This window comes from Carcharhinus amblyrhynchos, chromosome 7 (assembly GCF_965287045.1).
Source record: "Carcharhinus amblyrhynchos chromosome 7, sCarAmb.v2.hapA, whole genome shotgun sequence".
NCBI lineage: Eukaryota > Metazoa > Chordata > Chondrichthyes > Carcharhiniformes > Carcharhinidae > Carcharhinus > Carcharhinus amblyrhynchos.
Window position 1 is genome coordinate 100,873,643 of NC_137330.1, and position 19,092 is coordinate 100,892,734.

The window sequence follows — 19,092 nt, forward strand, 5'->3', positions numbered from 1 at the left end:
TTGGTTGGTGGGGGCGGGGGGTATGGTGGAAGTGGGGGGCTAACAGAGAAAGAGAGAGATAAAGGGGGAGAGAGTGTGTTTTAACACCGGCTGACAGACGGGATCTTTATGGCCACATATGGGAGTGTGTTATCAGTGCTGCTGCTGGGAGCACAGGAACGGCGAAGGAAGTGAAGTGTCTGGTTTGTTTTGTAAGTGGAGGCAGGAATGCAGGTCCACGTTCCCAATAGTAAACAAATGGGGCATTGTGTCCCTTCATCACAGGATGTCCTTCCTACAACGCAATGACTGAGGCAGATAGGAGGAAGAGACTAGACATGGGACTCCGGCCACCAGTGAGTGAAAAGCACTTCCAACTCCCCAAGTCCCAGAGGGGCATCTCTGCACTCAGCCGTTTTATCTGATCAGGTTAGCATTACTTCTCCTCTGCCCATCAGCCCAGCCGCCCTCCCCCCCACTCCTCCCGGGAATGAGTACTTTATAATTACAGTTCTTTAAATAGTGTGCATTCTGTTTCTTGTGTTGTAATAGCTTCTTGTAGTTTCACAGTTAACCCGTTTTAGTCAGGAGGCCAGCCTTAGCCGGGGTAATGTGCGTGTGCGCTCAATGTAGAAGTGACTGTTTACAGGGCTAATTTATACGTGTGAGGACCGATTTCAAGAGCGCGCAGCTTTCTTCGTATTTCTAACAAATTCCTGGTAATTGTTGCAAGACGCATCTATTCAGTATGCGCTGGCACTGTCAGAGTTAAGAGCAGGAAACGGATTAGTGGGAAAAAGAGTGGGAGTTTGCAGGGGCTGGTTTTGTTGCGTTTTGTCAGCCGGGAAAGAAATAGTCCAACTGAAGGAGCTGGCTGCTCACGTACCTGGTTGCTCGGCATGCCGATGTATATTGTGTGAAAGGGGCACTGCGCTTTGGAAAATCCGCCCGCTCAAGTTGTCTTTCCCAAACACACCTCAAGCGTTGCCTTGCCTGGTGAACTTGCTATTGGCTGCCGTGCTGCTGATGTGTGCCCAGGTACAGATCCCGCCCCACAGCCAGCAGGTCTCGACAGCAGGCTCTGGGCGAGTGAATCATCAAATTAAGTTATTAATAGGAAACTTGAAAGAGGGAGGAGAAAGGAAGAGTCTCTTTGGTTTGCACTTACTGAAAGTTTCGCTGCAACAATCAACCCTTCAGTATTCGCAAGAGGCATGAGCCCAGCACCTGTTACAGGAGAAGTGCAGTCGGATATCTGCAAGTGTGTTGGTCTTCCAATAAAAAGCTGACAGTGCCAGTGAGTACGAATGGTAAAGAATTGCTGACAACATTGGGCTGTGTATTTAACCGTTCTTTATCTTCCTTCTCTTTTTTTTCCCTTCCTTTGGGGATTTTCACAGTAATTTCATTGCAGTGTTAATGTAAGCATACTTGTGTCACTAATAAACTCTTTATTTCTATTATATGTATCTCATTCTGTACCCTTTCCTCAGTCAGTCTGCCCCTCTGTGGGTTACGCATGTATCTATATCTGTGCTTCATTTTCACCTCTGCCCCTTCCTTATTTATTTGAACTATCTATTTTTGCTCTTTTCCTCGTTTGATTTCCCTCCTCTGTGGCTCATCAATAACATTGTGGAATTTTGCCCCAGGATATTGTAGTAAATGCTCATTAAGATATCTTGAATTTAGCTTAGGAAATGCAAAGGCTATTTTTTAAAAAATCTCATCATTTGAGTACATTATTTGTTCTTTGACATTTTGAAACATTAGACACCCCCTTTTTAAAAAAAAGTCACTGCTTTTATTAGACCCTTTTTTAAAAAGTAATTATTTTTATTAGTCCCTGTTTAAAAAAAAACATTGTGTTGTTGGTGCTTTTTTAAAGAAGTCATTGCTTTTGTTAGTTATTGTACATTTTGGTTGAAAACCTGGGGCCTTGGTGATGTCCAATGTTGGATTGTTGAGGTTGTTGGAACATATTTGGCTGCTGTGCTGATGCTGCCAAGACCCTTCACTGCTGTCTACTAAGAGGATGAGGAGACGTCACGGTCGGTTGTTTTTGGGGATGTTGTTTGCTCCTCTGGATTGTGCTGGGAAAGTTTGAACTTCCCCATTTGGAAAGAGCAGCAGGTTCCGCTCCTGCCTCACACTGTTCCATATTTAACTCTCCGGCGCAGACAACAGCTCCTTCCTCTTCCTCTGCTTGTTTGTGACACTTTCCGAAGCAGCCTTTCCACAGCACCCCAGCATGGCCACCACCATCCCAGCAACCCTCCCCCGCAACCCCCCAACCACCTACCCAACCACCTCCCCCCCCCCCACCCCCACCTCCCCTCTCACTCCCCACATCCCCAGGTGCTTGGCCATGACCTAAAGTCCACTTGGAATTACGAAGAAAGGCTTCCTGTGATGCAGGCTGTAAATTTGTTTTCCAAAGTGCATGTGACGAGGGTGGAGAGGGCAGGGAGGGGGGTTGTGTTGTACAGGGAGAGATACGCATGTACTCATTTCACATTTGAAGTTTTCCCACCCTCTCAACTTTACCATCAATATTCCTTCAGTGGCTTTGTTCCAGACTAGATTACAGTATGTCAGACGACCAAACATGTTAGTTACAGACTGCTTTGATGATTACTCAAGTACTTTCAACAGCCAGACCTATGGCAAAAGTGCCCCAGTCTGCTCTATTAGTCATACACTGTCTCTGAGGAAACCACAGAATGTGGACAATCGCAATTTAAAAAAGTTTTTTTTTCTCTTCTCCACCCCCACCCATCCACGTTCCCCCCCCCCCCTCCCCCCCCGGCAATCTAGGCTTCCGTAGAAAGTAGTTCAGATTGTCGCCTCCCTGAAGCCTAAGAAAGGAAGAGAAGCGGGAGAGTACCTGCAAGACCGTGAGTGTGTGGGCAGGATGAAAATGGACATGGAGGATGTGGACATGACCCAGTGGACAGAGGCTGAGTTTGAAGAGAACTGTACGTACATTGTGAATGATCAGGCCTGGGAAGCCACCACAGACCGTGACACAACGCACGCTCAAGCATCACTGCCCCGAAACTTGAAGTTCAAGTATGCACGTGACTCGAACGAGGTAAGCAATCTTTTCTTCTTCACACGCTTCAAACCATGTGTTAACAGCAGTTGCTGGTGAGTGTTGAAAGCTGCCGTGCTTCCAGTCCCTGCTCTGGTGTATTTTCATATTCGATTGCCTCGTTAACCCTCGGACTCTAAAGTTATTCGTCCCGAATCAAACATGAAGATACAGTCTTTTAAGTGTTCATGTGGAAAGCGCTGTCAGAAATTGTAGAAATTCATGTATATTCATGGGTATATCCAGCAAAATGGCAATGTTTGTATTTCACTGTAAGCTGAGGGAACCAAAGTGCACTTGAGAGCTTTCCAAATTATTTTGAAAAGGTACCAGCTCCCTTCTGCAAGAATATCTCATCAATTTAAAGTGTCACCGTGTTAATTCATTGATATGTTAACACAATGCATTTTTGAAACTGTGCACTCTAGTAGTATGTGGGTGGTCAGTAAGTGCTTTGTCTCATTAATCTATGACAGGCAGCTAATGTATTTTATATATGTATATATGTTCTATATAATACGTATATAATTGTTAGAACTATTTCAGAAATGTCTTTGTATAGAACAAGTTTTCATTGCATAAGTGTGGTATGTGTGTGTGTGCCTGTGTGTGTGTGTGTGTGCGTGTGTGTGTGTGTGTGCGTGTGTGTGTGTGTGTGTTTGTGTGTGTGTATGTGTGTGTGTATGTGTGTGTGTTGTAATGTCGGATAAGACAGTGTATATATTGTCTGCAGGTGAATTGATAAATAAAGCTGTGTGTATATTTATGTGTGGGACTGCACATGTGTATGGTATGGTAGACAATGCTGAGTGTATGTCTAAAAGTAAGCAAAAGGTGAGTAACAAATAAAGTATCTGTTTCAAACCATAACAAAGCATCAAACTCTTGACTGAATCAGGGATGAAATGCTCTAGCTATGAGGAGAAAGTGGTGGTGCTGGTTGTTATCAATGCTGAAACAAAGAAGGCTGAGAAAATGTAATAGTTTATTTGTAATTACAAAATAAGGTAAATAGGAAATGATGATTTCCTCTGATAGGGAAGTAAAGGCAGCAAGAGACTATCACTTCAAAATAGTCACTGAGAGTCGGGTGTTGAGGGGGAGAAGATGAGGAAATGCCAGAGTTGTTGCATAGAATGTTCTGCCTTAGTTACGGCAAAGGTTATTGCAGCTTTTAAAGACAATGTAGATACCATTTGAAGTGGAGGGAATTGCAAGGCTGTGGGAAGAGAGCAGGTCAGTGAGATCAGTCATAGATTGCTGCAGCAAAGGGCTAAAACAGGCACAATGGGCTGAACGGCCATCTTCTGTTCCAATAAGCATTTGTAGGTTGGAGCAGCGAGCAGTGCGTGTGTGCAGCATTCAATGTGTAACTAGAGTACAGAGAGAAATTATCACTACTATTCATGGCACGTTTCCCACTTGGTCATAGAGGGTTGAACAACATCCTCGATTCCCACAGTTTGCATGAACTGACATTCAGCTCTTTCAGCACTTGCAGGAAGTGTAAAGGCAGCCGAAACGTTTAACTGTAGTGATTTATCAGAGAAAGCAATGGGTCAAAGCTGCAGTGTGCTCTCTGACCAGCTTTTTTATCAAGTTCATAAGTTTACACTCAAAACATATCACCACTGCAGTGGGTGTGGGCATGTTGTGGGTACGACTCAAACTCATTTGACTGTTTGTGACACTTTTATATAACTACATGCAAAGTGGTTAATTTGAAATGAGATTTAGTTGATTTAGCTTATTCTCTATTTGATATTTGACTGTTGTTCAACAGTTACACATCTGCCTTCTGGCATTGAGTCTTTTTTTCTAACCATAATAGTTTAAGCAGTTACTTTGCCTGAAAGGATGTTGTTGCCCAGAAAGGGATTGATTGACTTATTGCTGCATTGCCACACGTATTTTGGAAGTGTCAAAAATAAAACAGATACTCCCTGCTGACTTCATATTGCACAGTGGTTAGCACTGCTGCCTCACAGTGCCAGGGACCTGGCTTCAGTTCCTGGCTCACTGTCTTTGTGGACGTTCTCCCTTTGTCTGTGTGGATTTCCTCCGGGTGCTCCAGTTTCCTCCCACAGCCTGCAGGAGGTGCTGGTCAGGCGCAGTCTCCCAAACAGGCATCAGAGTGTGGTGACTAGGGGAATTTCACAGTAGCTTCATTGCAGTGTTAATGTAAGCCTTACTTGCGACACATAAACTTTTAAATATTGACGTTGTGAAATTAGAACAGACTCCAGCCTTACTCTGGCCCCATCTTATATGCTGAAAGTATTTTGGCATCTTACCAGTAATATGTGTGCATTTGGAGAGGAGGATCCTACCTCTTCAATTTGAGTTTTACGCTCCATTGTTGTTCTCTCTCTCTTTCCATCCCTCAGTCCACACTGTGAATGTGAGAGAAAGGAAAAGGGATGAAGGTTAAGGTGAATGGAGCAGTTTTTGTAAACTTCCTTTCTGGTGGAGTTTTCGTGAAGGAAGTACCTTTTCTTTTCTCTGACCTCGCATGCCCGAGGGCACATTGACGTAGTCCCTGCATGGTTTCACGTAGAATGCCCACTGCCTCTAATCAGCACACCCGGGGTAAAGTTGTTGAGGCAGACTTGAGGCTGCAAAGTTTCCACACTGACGCTTAATAACTCCATCCGGTAGAATACGCCACTCTTTCAGTCTGATCTTCTTTCTGAAAGAGATCTGAGGCGTGGAGTTAACCGGGATGGGGAGAGGGGTTGGAGAGAAGAAAAATGTTTTGCAGGGCTAAGGGAGGGTGGGGTGAGAGGCAAGGTGGTTCCCCTGTTGGGTTAAAGGGGAAGGGAAACCAGAAAAGGCTTGTTTATCCTAGGTCTGTCCTTTCACACTGTGTTACCGTTACACCAATGGCCATTATAACTGACATTTTCTAGCCAGTCATAGGGAGAATTTGAACTCCTTCCCTTTCTCTTTCCTCCCACTAAACCCCGACCCCTCCCCAAAAGTGTGGGCGGAGTCGTTACTCTTTATAAAAAGAGAGAATAAAAAAGCATTGAGGTTTCTGATCTCCGAATAACACCAGTGTAATTTAAAAGAGCCCTTTCAAACAGCCTGCAATTTTTAAGAAAATGTACCTACATATCACTAACTTGTACACTGTAATCACCATTTACTTTGCAGACATTTAATTAATAACTTGGAAGTTGTTCCCTGTGTAAATAATTAAAGTAAATTGAGTTAATGAAGAGTTGGTGGAGCTGTTTTTTGTCTGCGAGACAGACATAGGCAGGATGTCTTCACTGACCTACCCCGGCCTGACATAGATAGATGCTGCACGCTGGTGGAGGGGTCAGGGTTACCATAAACCTCCAAGAGGAATGGCTTCTGCAGGAGGAGATATGAAGCATGAAAGTGTCAAAGCTTTCTACCTGTTATCCCCGGCGTGTTTACACTTGGCAGACACTCGGCCTGCCTCGCTGTGATTCATTGGGACCTTGGTCAGCGGGCTCAGGGTTCTTCTGGGACCGCAGAGAGGGCAGCCTGTAAACCTGGCTCCTTTGATTTTAAACAGCTACCTTTTAGTGTCACCCACTGAACTGTTCTTCTGAGCTGATGTTTAGAAAAGGGAGGGGGGTGGGCGGGGCGGGGGGGGTCGCTGCTGGTGGTGGAGTTGTTGGGGGGTGTGGGGAGGCAGTGGTGTGGGGGTGGAGAATGGTTGGTTGAGGGGGGGAACTGAGCGGAATTATATCCTGGAATCGGTCTATATGTACTGAGCTGCTTCAGTGGTTAATGGGGACGAGTGTGCGGACAATTCACAATTGGAGGAAGAATTGAAAACTGCCCTGCTGACTCACCATGTAAATGCCAGCTATGATTCCAAATCCTGAGAGTCAGGAAGATCCTAGGTGTGAGGCTGGTTTATGTCAAGCCATCCGATTTCAGCCAGGGGACGGCTTCCCCTCGGCACTCCTCACTCTCTCACCCCTGTTCTCCAGAGACAGAGCAGGGAAGAAGTAAATTAGGTCACCCACTTTGGCCCCTGTCAGAAAGGAGATGGTCACATTCAGCCATGAAGGTTGTCAATGCTTGGATAACTGGCCAAAGCTTGCCAGTCAGATTCATTCATAGAATCCCTACAGCACAGAAGAGGCCATTCGGCCCATCACGTCTGCACCATATGTTAACCAGGCCCTCTCCCCTGCCCTATCCCTGTGACCCCACACACTTACATTGGCTAATCCATCTAAACCACACATCTTGAGCCACTCAGGGGCAATGTAACACAGCCAATCCATTTAATCTGCACATCTTTGGACACTGGGAGGAAACTGGAGCATCTGGAGGAAACCAGTGCAGACATGGGGAGAATGTGCATATGCCACACAGACAGTCACCCGAGGCCAGAGTTGAACCTGGCACCCTGGTGCTATGAGGCAGCAGTGCTAACCACTGTGCCACCGTGCTGAAAAACAAACATCTGAGTGTTGTGTCAGAAGGCTGTTGGGACATCAAAGTGACTCGACACACGGAAGCACACCCTTGCTGTTGGGAGGGCGAAATGAGGGAGTGAGCAGAAGCTGGAGCTTCCCAAATTAGTTTTTACAACCCAGGCATAAGGGCACTGAGAGAGAGAGGGAGAGAGAAGCCTGTGAACCAAGTCATCAGTGTAGCAGAGTCGGGCAATCTTTGGCTTCTTTTTCTTTTCTTTAATAGCCAAGAATAAGTAATTGTGCTGCACAAAAAGTGATCATAATCTAAATTGAGTTTCTCTTTATGAGACTTACTCCTTGCAGTTGGTTTCAGGCTCTGTTTCTGAAGTGATTTTTAGAATCTATCTTTCTCACAACTATCTCTTGCACATACAGGTGTCACCCACCGAAATGTAGCACAATCAACGTGGCGAAAAGTAAAACATCGTGCTCCTAAATCCATTTTCCAAATGATTTTTCACATGACCTTTTGAAAAGGACAAATATAAACTTTGCTGTTCCATCTGTGTTCACGACATGACCAAACTCTGCGTGCTGTTGTAAAGGAGGAAGGTTGACTAAGCATTTTGAACAGAGTTTAGGCAAAGCTTTTTGTCAGGATGAGTTGTGATGATGATGATGATGATGTACAGATGCAGAGGTGAGAACCCACAATGTGGAAGTAAAACTTCAGCTGGCTGGCTAATTTCAGTAACGCTTAGCACTAAGAAAAAGTCTGGGATGTGTCACAAGTTTGAAACGAAAGGACGCAAAAATACTGTCAAAAGCTCTCGAGGTCAGCTAAGGCAAGAAGCGGTATTACAGGTGTGTGCGGCCTCTGCGTGCAGTTCTCCTCATGTTATGATCCTGTGCAAGTGCCCTTGTTTATGTAGGCAATTGGGGATTGGAATGGCCCAGTGTCTTGTTTAAATCTAATCAACAAGTGTAACTGCAACAAAGTCTGTGTCCAGAGCATTGAGATTCCACTTCCTATCACCTCCTCCTGCTCTCCCCACCTCCTCTCTTCCAACCCTTCAAGTACGTTTTTGCAGGTAGCATATTCTTTATTAAGTAATCTCCAGGAGAGGGAAAAGGGCAGGAACACGTGCGATAAATCAAGCACGCTGAAAACAAGTGGATGAGCGTTCAGTGCAGTTTTCATTCCTAACCCTTTTTTAAGGCTCTGTCTCATATCGGAGTGCTGACTCAAGTGGCCATTTCTCTCACAACAATTTAAGACAGCGAATGCTGGCCTTGTGAAAAATGTGCTCACTAGCGCTCAGTTACATGTTAGACCCGAAGCTGCACAGAACCAAACCTGCCTTGTGTTCTGCTCTGACTGCAGGGTTTCTCGCACTGGTTGAGAAATACTCTCGCAGAATTGGTAATGCAACAACTCATACTCCAGTACACTTCTGGAAAGTCACTTCTGGGAAAAGGGCACCTCTGGCAAAGATAACATTTGTTGATCATCCCTAATTAGCGGGAGAAGGTGAAAGTCAGTATCCTCCATGAACACAATGAAAAGTGATAGCCCTGCCTGCGCTTGTTGTTTTTAATCTGATTCTGGGCATTTTGGATTCCATAAGAAGTTTGATGACTATAAAGGAGCCTGCCCAATGTTTGCATAGATTTAAAATCATGAATTAAAAAATTGGGTGGGAGCCTCAGGAGTGTGCTTTTCTGTATTTCTAGTTGTCTTCTCATTGCTATGGTCCCAGATGAACCGAGGTACTCTTTACAGAAACAGGAAGATTTACCGTGTTGTAGCTTTCTCTTACTAACACACGGCACAGTGTAAACAAGCTGTGCGTGAGGTTAGAAAGCCCTTCAATAGTTTAGGTAAAAAGCTAGCTTCCCAATACGTGATTCACTGTAAAATGTGCAGTGAATAAAAGAAGATGCCAATTATTTTTAATCAGTTTCTGTCTATTTGATGTTTTCTGCTATGTTGTATTTTTGCACTTGCCCTATTTCCTCACACTTCCCCACAGTCACTTGCATTCTCTGTGCTGTTTAAGTCAGTGTTGTTTAAGTTGTCATGAGGTGAGCCAGGAATGCCAGGCGTACATCTTACATTTTTGGTTAGATGATGGGGTGACAAGGTGGCACAGTGGTTAGCACTGCTGCCTCACAGCACCGGGGACCTGGGTTCAATTCCGGCCTTGGGTCATGGTCTGTGTGGATTTTGCATGTTCTCCCCATGTCTGCATGGGTTTCCTCCGGGTGCGGGTTAGGTTGATTGGCCATACTAAATTGACCCTGGTGTTGGGGCTATATTGAACTGCCACTATCTTCCTGGGGAGGCACATTCCACCGATCTTGCTCAATATGCTCGAGGATGAGGCCAGAGTGGGAAGGGATGGAGTAAGGGTCAAGTTGGAGTGTTATTGCAATAAAGTTTATTTTGACTTTAAAAAGTGGGTTGAGAAGTTAAACGGCTTTGTGCAGTGCTGCTGCTGCATTTAGTGCTGTGAATTAGCTAAGGCAGTTCCGTGCCTTGCCCCTGCACGCTGGATCTATACATTTTGTCAGTGCTCACAATATCAATAAAAAACAGAGAGAGTGCTGGAAATACTCAGCAGGTCTGGCAGCATCTGTGGAAAGAGAAATACAGTCAATGTTTTGTGTCCAATATGGTCTTTTCAGAACTGTGAAACTCTGAAGAACGGTCAATGGACTCGAAACGTTCGCTGGAAATCTCATTGAATCGTAGAATCCCTACAGTGCAGAAGGAGGCCAGTCAGCCCATCGAGTCTGGACTGATCACAATCCCACCCAGGCCCTATCCCCATAACCCCATGCATTTATCTCTAGCTAGTTCCCCTGACAATTTAGCATGGCTAATCCACTTAACCCGCACATCTTTGGACTGTGGGAGGAAACCGGAGCAGACTGTGGAAACCCACGCAGACACAGGGAGAACGTGAAAACTCCATATAGACAGTAACCCAAACTGGGAATTGAAACCGGGTCCCTGGCGCTGAGAGGCAGCAGTGCGAACCACTGTGCCACCTGCGCGGCTGGGATTCTCCAGTGCCGCTGAAAGTGAATGGAACTTAGGCTGGAACGCCAAATTCGTCCTCGCTCGCAGCCACAGACGAGATCGAAGAACTCTGCCCGTCTATTCTGTTGCTCTCTTCCATAGCCAGATCTGCAGAGTCTTTCCAGAATCATCTATTTTTGTTTCAGACTCCCAGCAGCCGCAGTATTTTGCTTTCACTCCAGTGTAAATAGGTCGCTGGTAAGAGGCTGCTTTCTGATCTATCCACAGAAAATCTATTTAGCAACTTGCAGTCTGCACATTCTAACAATTAGGAAAGCTTGTGAGCAGCAATGATAAATTCCGAGGCAAAGCTTTGATAAAGTGTGGCTTTTAATAACCTCAAGAACAAAGTTTGCCAATCAGAGTAACTGCCTGCAGCCTTGAATCATGTTGACTGGCATCTCCATTCAGAAACAGTAATATATTTGAATGGCAGGACAGTCTGGAGGGGCTGAGTGTCCTACATCTACACAATGGGCAGCACAGTGGCACAGCGCCAAGGACCTGGGTTCCACTCCAGCCTCAGGTCACTGTCTGTGTGGAGTTGGCACATTCTCCCCGTGCCTGCGTGGGTCTCCTCTGAGTGCTCAGGTTTCTTCCCACAGTCCCAAAGATGTGCTGGTTAGGTGGATTGGCCGTGCCAAATTGCCCCTTAGTGTCAGGCGGATTGGCAGGGTAAATACGTGGGGTTACGGGGATATGGCCTGGGTGAGATGGTTGTCGGTGCAGGCTTGATGGGCCGAATGGCCTCCTTCTGCACTGTAAGGATTCTATGATACCCACTTCCCCACTTCCCCACACCCTTCCACACACCTACAACCCCATCCCCAACCGCCCATCCCCCATTCATTCTTTCACACTCATTGGCGTTGGAGGGGAATTCTTTCATACACAAGGAGAATAATATGTGATGGCAAGATTTAGGTAATGCACTTCAATAAGAAAATATGTATCACTTTGAAACAAGATGAGAAACTTTTGGGATAATTTATGAAGGGGAGCCTGATTCCTAACTTTTTGAAGATGTTTAAGGAAAATAAACCAGTATTAAAAAAAACAAAGCTTTGTTCATTTTAATCAGATGGTGACATGTTTGAGACAATGTCTTCTTAACTTATTGATTTATGGCATGGTGTCCCACAGGTGCTTGGAGTCATGAGCGCAGAGTACATTCCCAAAGGGACCCGATTTGGACCACTTGTGGGCGAAATCTACACCAATGATACCGTCCCAAAAAATGCAAACAGAAAATACTTCTGGAGGGTAAGTTGGAAAAAAAAAATTCTGCTGATGCAATTCTAAGTTCACTAAATGAATACTGCTGAAAAACGTTGTCACTTCCTGTTAACAGTGGTACTTGGTGTATGTGTGTGAGGGCAGCAGTGAGGTTCCTGTGAAACACCATATATGTACTCAGTAGGAGTTTACACAGTAAATGAGCTGAGTAAGTGTCTGTGTCTCAGATGTTAGGAATGCTGAAGGCTAAATCTCGGTAGCAATGAACTGATTTCAACTGTTCTTGGCCCTGTGTTGAAACATAGCATTTCTTACGGAAAAGGAAGCGATTCAGCTCTTGCTTGGAGGCAAAACGAGTTCGCATTTTGACCGAGAACTAATTAGAACCAGTTGATGCAAAAATCCTGTTTTCCCTTCTATTTGCTCTTCACTCACTCACAAATATCAGTCAGGACAGAGTGTGTTAAAAAGGTCAACGAGAATGTGAAGGATGTTCAGCTCCTCCTTGGTAGTTGGTGTGTGTGTGATTTGCTGTAGTTGAGAGGTTGGAGCCAGTACTTCCAGCATGCTGATTTTACCATCCTAACATGAGCAGTCTCGTGGGCATCACTAAAGGCAGCTGGATAGGCCCAAGGTGCATCTGGGTAGACCTCTGCCTCCCTCATCCTGACAATGGCAACTAGTCTGGACTGCTGATGTTGCTGTCCAGCTGCCATGGACCCAGCACACATTACGTGCAGAATCACCTCTACAGTTTGCCAAAGCTCTTCTGTAACACAAAGAACCATCAAGGGAGATAGTGGATTTCAGTTCATTCCCTCTTGCCTCAAATGGCGCTGTAATTTCATTAAATGTCATGGGCATCCATTTTGTTTGTCATCTGTTCTTGCCCTTTTCCTCCCAGCTGGTACTCAGAAATTCAGTTTGACACACTTTTCTTGCTGCAAGAATCTCAAAGACAAACAAGATATTGATGTTCTTTGTCACATTCCAACTTCACCCCATCTCTCTCTCTCTTTCTCACACACACGTGCACACATGTACAGACATGCGCACACTCACTCACACATGTACAGGCATACACACACACACACACACACACACACACACACACACACACACACACACACACACACACACACACACACACACACACACACTCACTCACTCAGGGAGAGGGTGGTGGTGAGCCAGTACACCCATTGTGCTGTTTGAAGAGAGTTGCAGGAGTTTGACCCAGTGACAGTAAAGGAACAGCAGTACAGTTCCTAGTCAGGATGGTGCGTGGCTTGCGGGTGAACTTGCAGATGGTGGCATTCCGAGGCACACTTTTTCTTATTCATGAAATGTCATTGGCTAGTTCAATATTTATTGGCCATCCCTAACTGAACTGATATGTGGCTTGCTCGGCCATTTAAGAGTCAACCACATTATTGTGGGTCTGGAGTCACATGTAGGCCAGACCAGGTAAGGATGGCAAATTTATTTCCCTAAAGGACATTAGTGAACATGATGGGCTTTTACGACAATGGTTTTATGGTCTTATTAGACTTTTAATTCCAGTTTTTATGGATTTATTTTATTAAATACGGCAAACAGAATTGAACCCAAATCCCTGGGTCTCTGGATTACTGGTCCAGTGACAATATCACTGCACCGCCACCTCCCTTGTCCTTCTAGCTGGTAGAGGGTATGGGTTTGAAAGACGTTGTTGAAGGGAGTTTAACAAGTTGCTTCAGTGCATCCTGTACATGCTGTGTCACTGTCCGCCAGCGGTGGAGGGAGTGAACGTTTAATGTGGTGGATAGGGTACTAATCAAAGGGGGTTATGTCCTGGATGGTATTGAGCTTCTTGACTGTTGGAACTGCACCAATCCTGACAAGTGGAGAATATTCCATCACATTCCTGACTTATGCCTTGCAGGTGGTGGACAGGATTAGGGAAATCAGGAGGTGAATTACTCCCTTCAGAATTCCCAGCCTCTAACCTGCTCTTGTAGCTACAGTATTTATACGGCTCACCCAGTTCAGTTTGTGGTCAATGGTAACCTCCAGGATGTTGATTGTGGGGGAACTCAGTGATGGTAATGCCTTTGACTGTCAAAGGAAGGTCCTCATTGTCTGACACTTCTGTGGTGCAGATGTTGCTTGCCACTTATTAGCTCAAAACTTAATGTGCTCCTGGTTTTGATCTGTTGATGAATGTGCTACATTTTGTGGATAAGACAATTTTCTACATTGGCAGGTTGATGCCAAAGCTGGAACCAGCTTGGCTAAAAGCATGGCTCATTATGGAACACATATCTTCAGTACTGTTGCTATAGACCTTTGAAATTCCTCCCCCCCCAAAGCTGTGCATGCTTAAACACTGAGTACATTCAAGGCTGGGGTCAAAAGCTTTCAGGTTTGCAAGGAAATTAAAGGACTTAAGGATAATGCAGCGAAATGGCATTGAGGGAGAAGTACAGCCATGATTAGATTAAATGGAGGAGCAGGCTTGAAGGAGTAAATAACCTACTTCTGCTCCTATGTTTAGATTCCTTTGGCTTTTAATGATTTGTAAATCCAACATGACAGCAAACAGGATTCTTTTCCCATCCCTTTTCAGTTCTGTAAGTGTTTGGAATTTAGTGCGGTTGAAGATGGCTTATATGTTTTTTCTGGGAAAGGTTGGGTGCCACCCTTGCTACAACTCACGCCACCCATTGTTGTCGGAGCCACTACTGTCTAAAGGAAAAGGCAGTTTCTACCCCAAAACTTCCAGGCTTTGTTTACTTCCTTCCCCCTTCGTCCACCAAACACCCACAACCTGGTCAAATATCTTCACATATTCTACAGGGCAAGTTAAATGGGACATTCTCTAAGTCTGAAACTTAACCAGCAGTAAGTACAGGCACATAATGGGGATGTTTCTTTTTAATATGTTCAGTACACCCTGGACACAAAGTGGAATGGAGTGCCAGGCTCGATGGCAAGAGGTATAGAATATCAAAGTCGAGAGTTAATGCTGAATCTATCTAATACATACATAAGACCACAAACAGAATACTGAGCTTCAACCTATTGAAAGGATATTTAACTAATAGAGAGGATCCAGTAGAGAAACATTCGGATGCTTTCTGATCTAAGAAAATAAAAATTGAAAGGCTTGAAAAAGTTGGACTATTTCCATTCAAACATTGAGGACAATATGTTAATTTGGTAGAATGTTTGAAATTGTATAGTGGTGCGACTTGGTAGATAGAAGCTGTTTCTGTTGTCTGAAGGATGAGGACTAGGGGGACATAGAAATGGCATTATATGGTTAGCATTGCTGCCTCACAGTGCCAGGAACCCGGATTTGATTTCAGCCTCAGATGACTGTGTGGAGTTTGCACGTTCTCCCTGTGTGTGTTGGTTTCCTCTCAGTGTTCTGATTTCCTCCCACGTTTCAAACATGTGCAGGTTAAGTGGATTAGCCATACTAAGTTGCCCCTTAGTGTACCAAAATGCGTAGGTTAGATTGACTGGCCATGGTAAATGCGCGGCGTTATGAGGATGGCGGGGAAGAGGCAAGATATTCTGACAAAGGATTAGAGCAGAATTGATGGGCCGAATGGCCTCTTCTGCACTGTAGACATTCTATGTAAGAGTTTTCAGACAAGGGAGCTGCAGATGCTCTTTTACAAGCGTAATTGTGTGATTGTGGAATACACTTATGCCAGAGCTAGCAATCTCTTTCTCTGTTGTAATTTCTATGTAATTCCATGTCAGAAACTAGGGGGTGATATGCGGAATTTTGCACTTTTCATCTGTAATATAATACTGTCTTGTACATCTAAAGGCAGCTTTGAGAGCAGGGCAGAGAGTTCCCGATTACGGCCAGACTCCACGGCCTCATTTTATGCTTCAGTAGCTGATGTAAACGTTTATCACAGAGCGTAGCTGTTACTCACTTTGAAGAAATAAGATGCAGTCATTTATGAAGCTTGTAGTACTCTCTAAATGAACCATTTAAATATAATCCTACTTCATTCAAACCATTTATAGGCCATGTTGTGCTTCTTTAGAAAAAAAAATCTTCAATCATTTGAGTCTTCGGGTTTGGACTCAATTCTAAAATTGTGATCTACATCACAGCACGTTCGTCAAGATTGCAAAATACATTACTAATTACCAGAAATAGGTTTCGCCAAAAAATGTAAATGTTATTTTTTTCTTCTTTTCTTCCTGTGTCATCATTAGGGTGGAAATAAGACTTGAAACAGGGCTATGCTGATGACATCGGAGCCGATGTCTCAGTTACATTTCTAAAAACTGTACAGTAAATGATACGATGGAAAATCAATCGGAAGTTAATCAAGATTTCAAACACACACAAAGTGCCTCGTAATGGAAGTAGCAGAGTCATTCATTCCTGGAAGTTTGAGAAAGCTCTTCACACCAAACAAAAACCTGAAAACATACTTGTTCACACACACACACACACACACACACACACACAACAAACTCCGCACTCTTGTTCCAGTTTCTCATAATAAACATACCACAAGATGTGAAGTGAGTTACTTTAAAAAAAAAACCTACGTGGTGGTTTTACCACGCAACCTCCCCCCACCACCCCAACGACGTCCATCCTCTCCACACCTCCCAACTATCCCAATCGATATTACAGGAAGTACCGTGTGTTTGTATCGAAATGCGAAAAAAATGTGGAAAAAAAATCTAGTACTTCAGAAGATGACCAGCTAAATCTGCAGGAGTGAAGCACATCATAATTGCAGCAGGAGGGAGCATTTTGCTCAGGTCAGAGCTTAGAGCTGCTTCCAAACAGCTGCAGGTCCTGTTGTGGCATGTGATCGCAGTGCAGGTTCCCTCCTCAGATCGGTGCTCAGCATCAGAAGCAGCAGAATGTCTCGCATCGAAACTGAAAGAGATTTTCACAGCAGTAGCATTCAGAGGGGGCGGCAGGAAAAATAGAGGCTATAGATTCAGTTTGAGTAGCCTTTGACGTCAGGGCTTCAGGTGACTCAACACAGTGTGTGTGTATATATATATGTCTATTTTAAACAGTCAGAGTGGGAACACTGATAGCGTCCACCTGCCCCTTCAAGCTAGTCACATGTGAGACTCCGCTAGATTATGCAGCAGCACAGGGTTTGTTGCTAAATTAGTAGCTATACACCATCAAAGATTTTATTATAAAAATATACAAAGCAAGAGTTAGCACAAACAAATGCAGGATTTGATTTGATTTGATTTATTATTGTCACATGTATTGGTATACAGTGAAAAGTATTGTTTCTTGTGCATTATACAGACAAAACATACCATTCAGCAAGTACGTAGGGGAGAAGGAAAGGAGAGAGTGCAGAATGTAGTGTTACAGTCATAGTTAAGGTGCAGAGAAAGATCAACTGAATATAAGTTAGGTCCATTCAAAGGTCTGACGGCTTCTTGAGGCAAAAGTGAGCGTATTCCTATCTATTGTCTATGTGGTTTTCAATCCAAAACCATCTAAAAATGGCAGATATATATCTGAAATATATTTCAGATTGAAAACCATTATAATTTTTTTTTAAAGAGAGAGCTTGAAAGATTATTGTTCCATGTTAACTGTGTCCCTGTTGCCAAAGCAGACAGGATGGGTGAGTTCTGAAGTTGCGTTTTTAATTTTAAATTTCTCTCCTTCTCTCTGTCTTAGGTGTACTCAAATGGTGACTTGCATCACTTTATTGACGGGTTTGATGAGAACAAAAGCAATTGGATGCGATATGTGAACCCAGCCCATTCAAAGCAGGAGCAGTGCCTCGCAGCTTGTCAGAATGGGATGGACATCTATTTCTACACTGTGAAGGCCATCCCAACTAATGAAGAGTTACTGGTCTGGTACAGCAGCGAATTTACCGAACGCCTCCAGTATCCAGCGTCAAACGATCTTATGATGATTAAGCTAAGTAAGTGCATCGAGCTGAATGCTGAATTAGTCGTAATTTCATTCCTAGCACGCCCACTTATCAAAGTGTGATGGATGTATTGCATGAAACACTTACAGAATAATTTGAAAGGAATTCCCATGGGGATAGAATCCAGAATGTTATTGTTGCATCAGTGACTACATATCACTGGGCTTACAGCCGAATCTATGGAAGCCAGTTAGTTTAGGTATGGTAGCGCAAGAGTTTATTGTGGAGAGCATTGAATGAAGCCGCTCAAGAGACAGAGTTGAAGGGGCACTGATGACTTAGAGAGTTGTAGCATGGGAGGAGGTTACAGAAAGACGGAGTTTTGGGATCACAGAGGGACTTGGAACATATTGGGCGTAATCTTACCTTCCGTTCATGCCACGCTCCCACTGCAGCAGGGTTGGAGAATTTGGCACCTAGCCAAATCTCCATTCACTGCAATGGGAGGGGAAAATCCCGCTGGTGTGAACAGTGGTAAGATTCAGCCGAGGATTTTATACTTGAGGCATTGTTGGATGGGGAGCCAATGCTGGACCACAGACACATGGATGATGGGTGAATAGGATTACGAGTTAGCACATGGGCAGCAGAGATTTGATGAACTCCAGGTAGCAGAGGGCGGATGTTGGGAGAGTGGCATGGCGAATATTGGTATTGTGGATTTGGTGGTAATGAGATACACGTGAGTCTCAAGTAAGGTGTGGCGGGGAAGCAGGCTGATGGTTTTATTTTCATTCCCCAAGCTTGGGAGCTTATATAAGGAGAATGGATCATTTTAAAATTAAAACATTAAGCTTTTTATTAATTCCTTCTTGGGGTGGCACAGTGGCACAGACCCAGAGCCAGAGACCCAGGTTTGATTCCCAGATTGGGTCACTGCCTGTGTTGAGTTTGCACATTCTCCCCGTGTCTGCGTGTGTTTCCTCCAGGTACTCTGCTTTCCTCCCACAGTCCAAAGATGTACAGGTTTGGGCGGCCAACACATACTTGGAAAGTGTAGGATTGAGTTCTGATGTAAAGTGTTAGTAGCTGTGCATGCAAATGTGCTATGGAGAGAGCTTTAGAAGTGTTGGTATGAGTTGTGACTGTTGCGGTTGGATTTATTTTGTCTTGAAAGATCCCAGGTTTTTGAAGCAGTGTCTGTTGCCGGGATCCTGACCCCACAGATTCTGGCATCCTTCTGACATCTTGCAGTGGTGTAAACCTCGACATAATAATCCCCAGGAGGCTATCCCACTGCAGAAGGCATCACATCTGAGCTGATCAGCCTAAATTTACTGATTACTAATGAATGAAGAAGGAACTAGGCTTTAGTCTCCATCAGGATCATTTTACATTATGTTGCAG

At 44.4% G+C, this 19,092-nt stretch overlaps 1 protein-coding gene across 2 annotated transcripts in view; it reads left to right on the forward strand.

Annotated features, from left to right (window-relative positions):
• The first annotated feature begins 678 nt into the window (after positions 1-678).
• prdm1a (PR domain containing 1a, with ZNF domain) overlaps positions 679-19,092 on the forward strand; it is a 34,058-nt gene continuing 15,644 nt past the window's right edge. Inside the window, exons 1-4 of one of the 2 annotated variants that reach the window (XM_080192826.1) lie at positions 679-1,289; positions 2,797-3,073; positions 11,708-11,827; positions 17,484-17,736. In XM_080192826.1, the coding sequence (XP_080048952.1) occupies positions 2,894-3,073; positions 11,708-11,827; positions 17,484-17,736 (553 nt within the window). In that variant the 5' untranslated portion in view covers positions 679-1,289; positions 2,797-2,893. The remainder of the gene's footprint in view (positions 1,290-2,796; positions 3,074-11,707; positions 11,828-17,483; positions 17,737-19,092) is intronic. The other variant, XM_080192825.1, reaches the window with a different exon arrangement.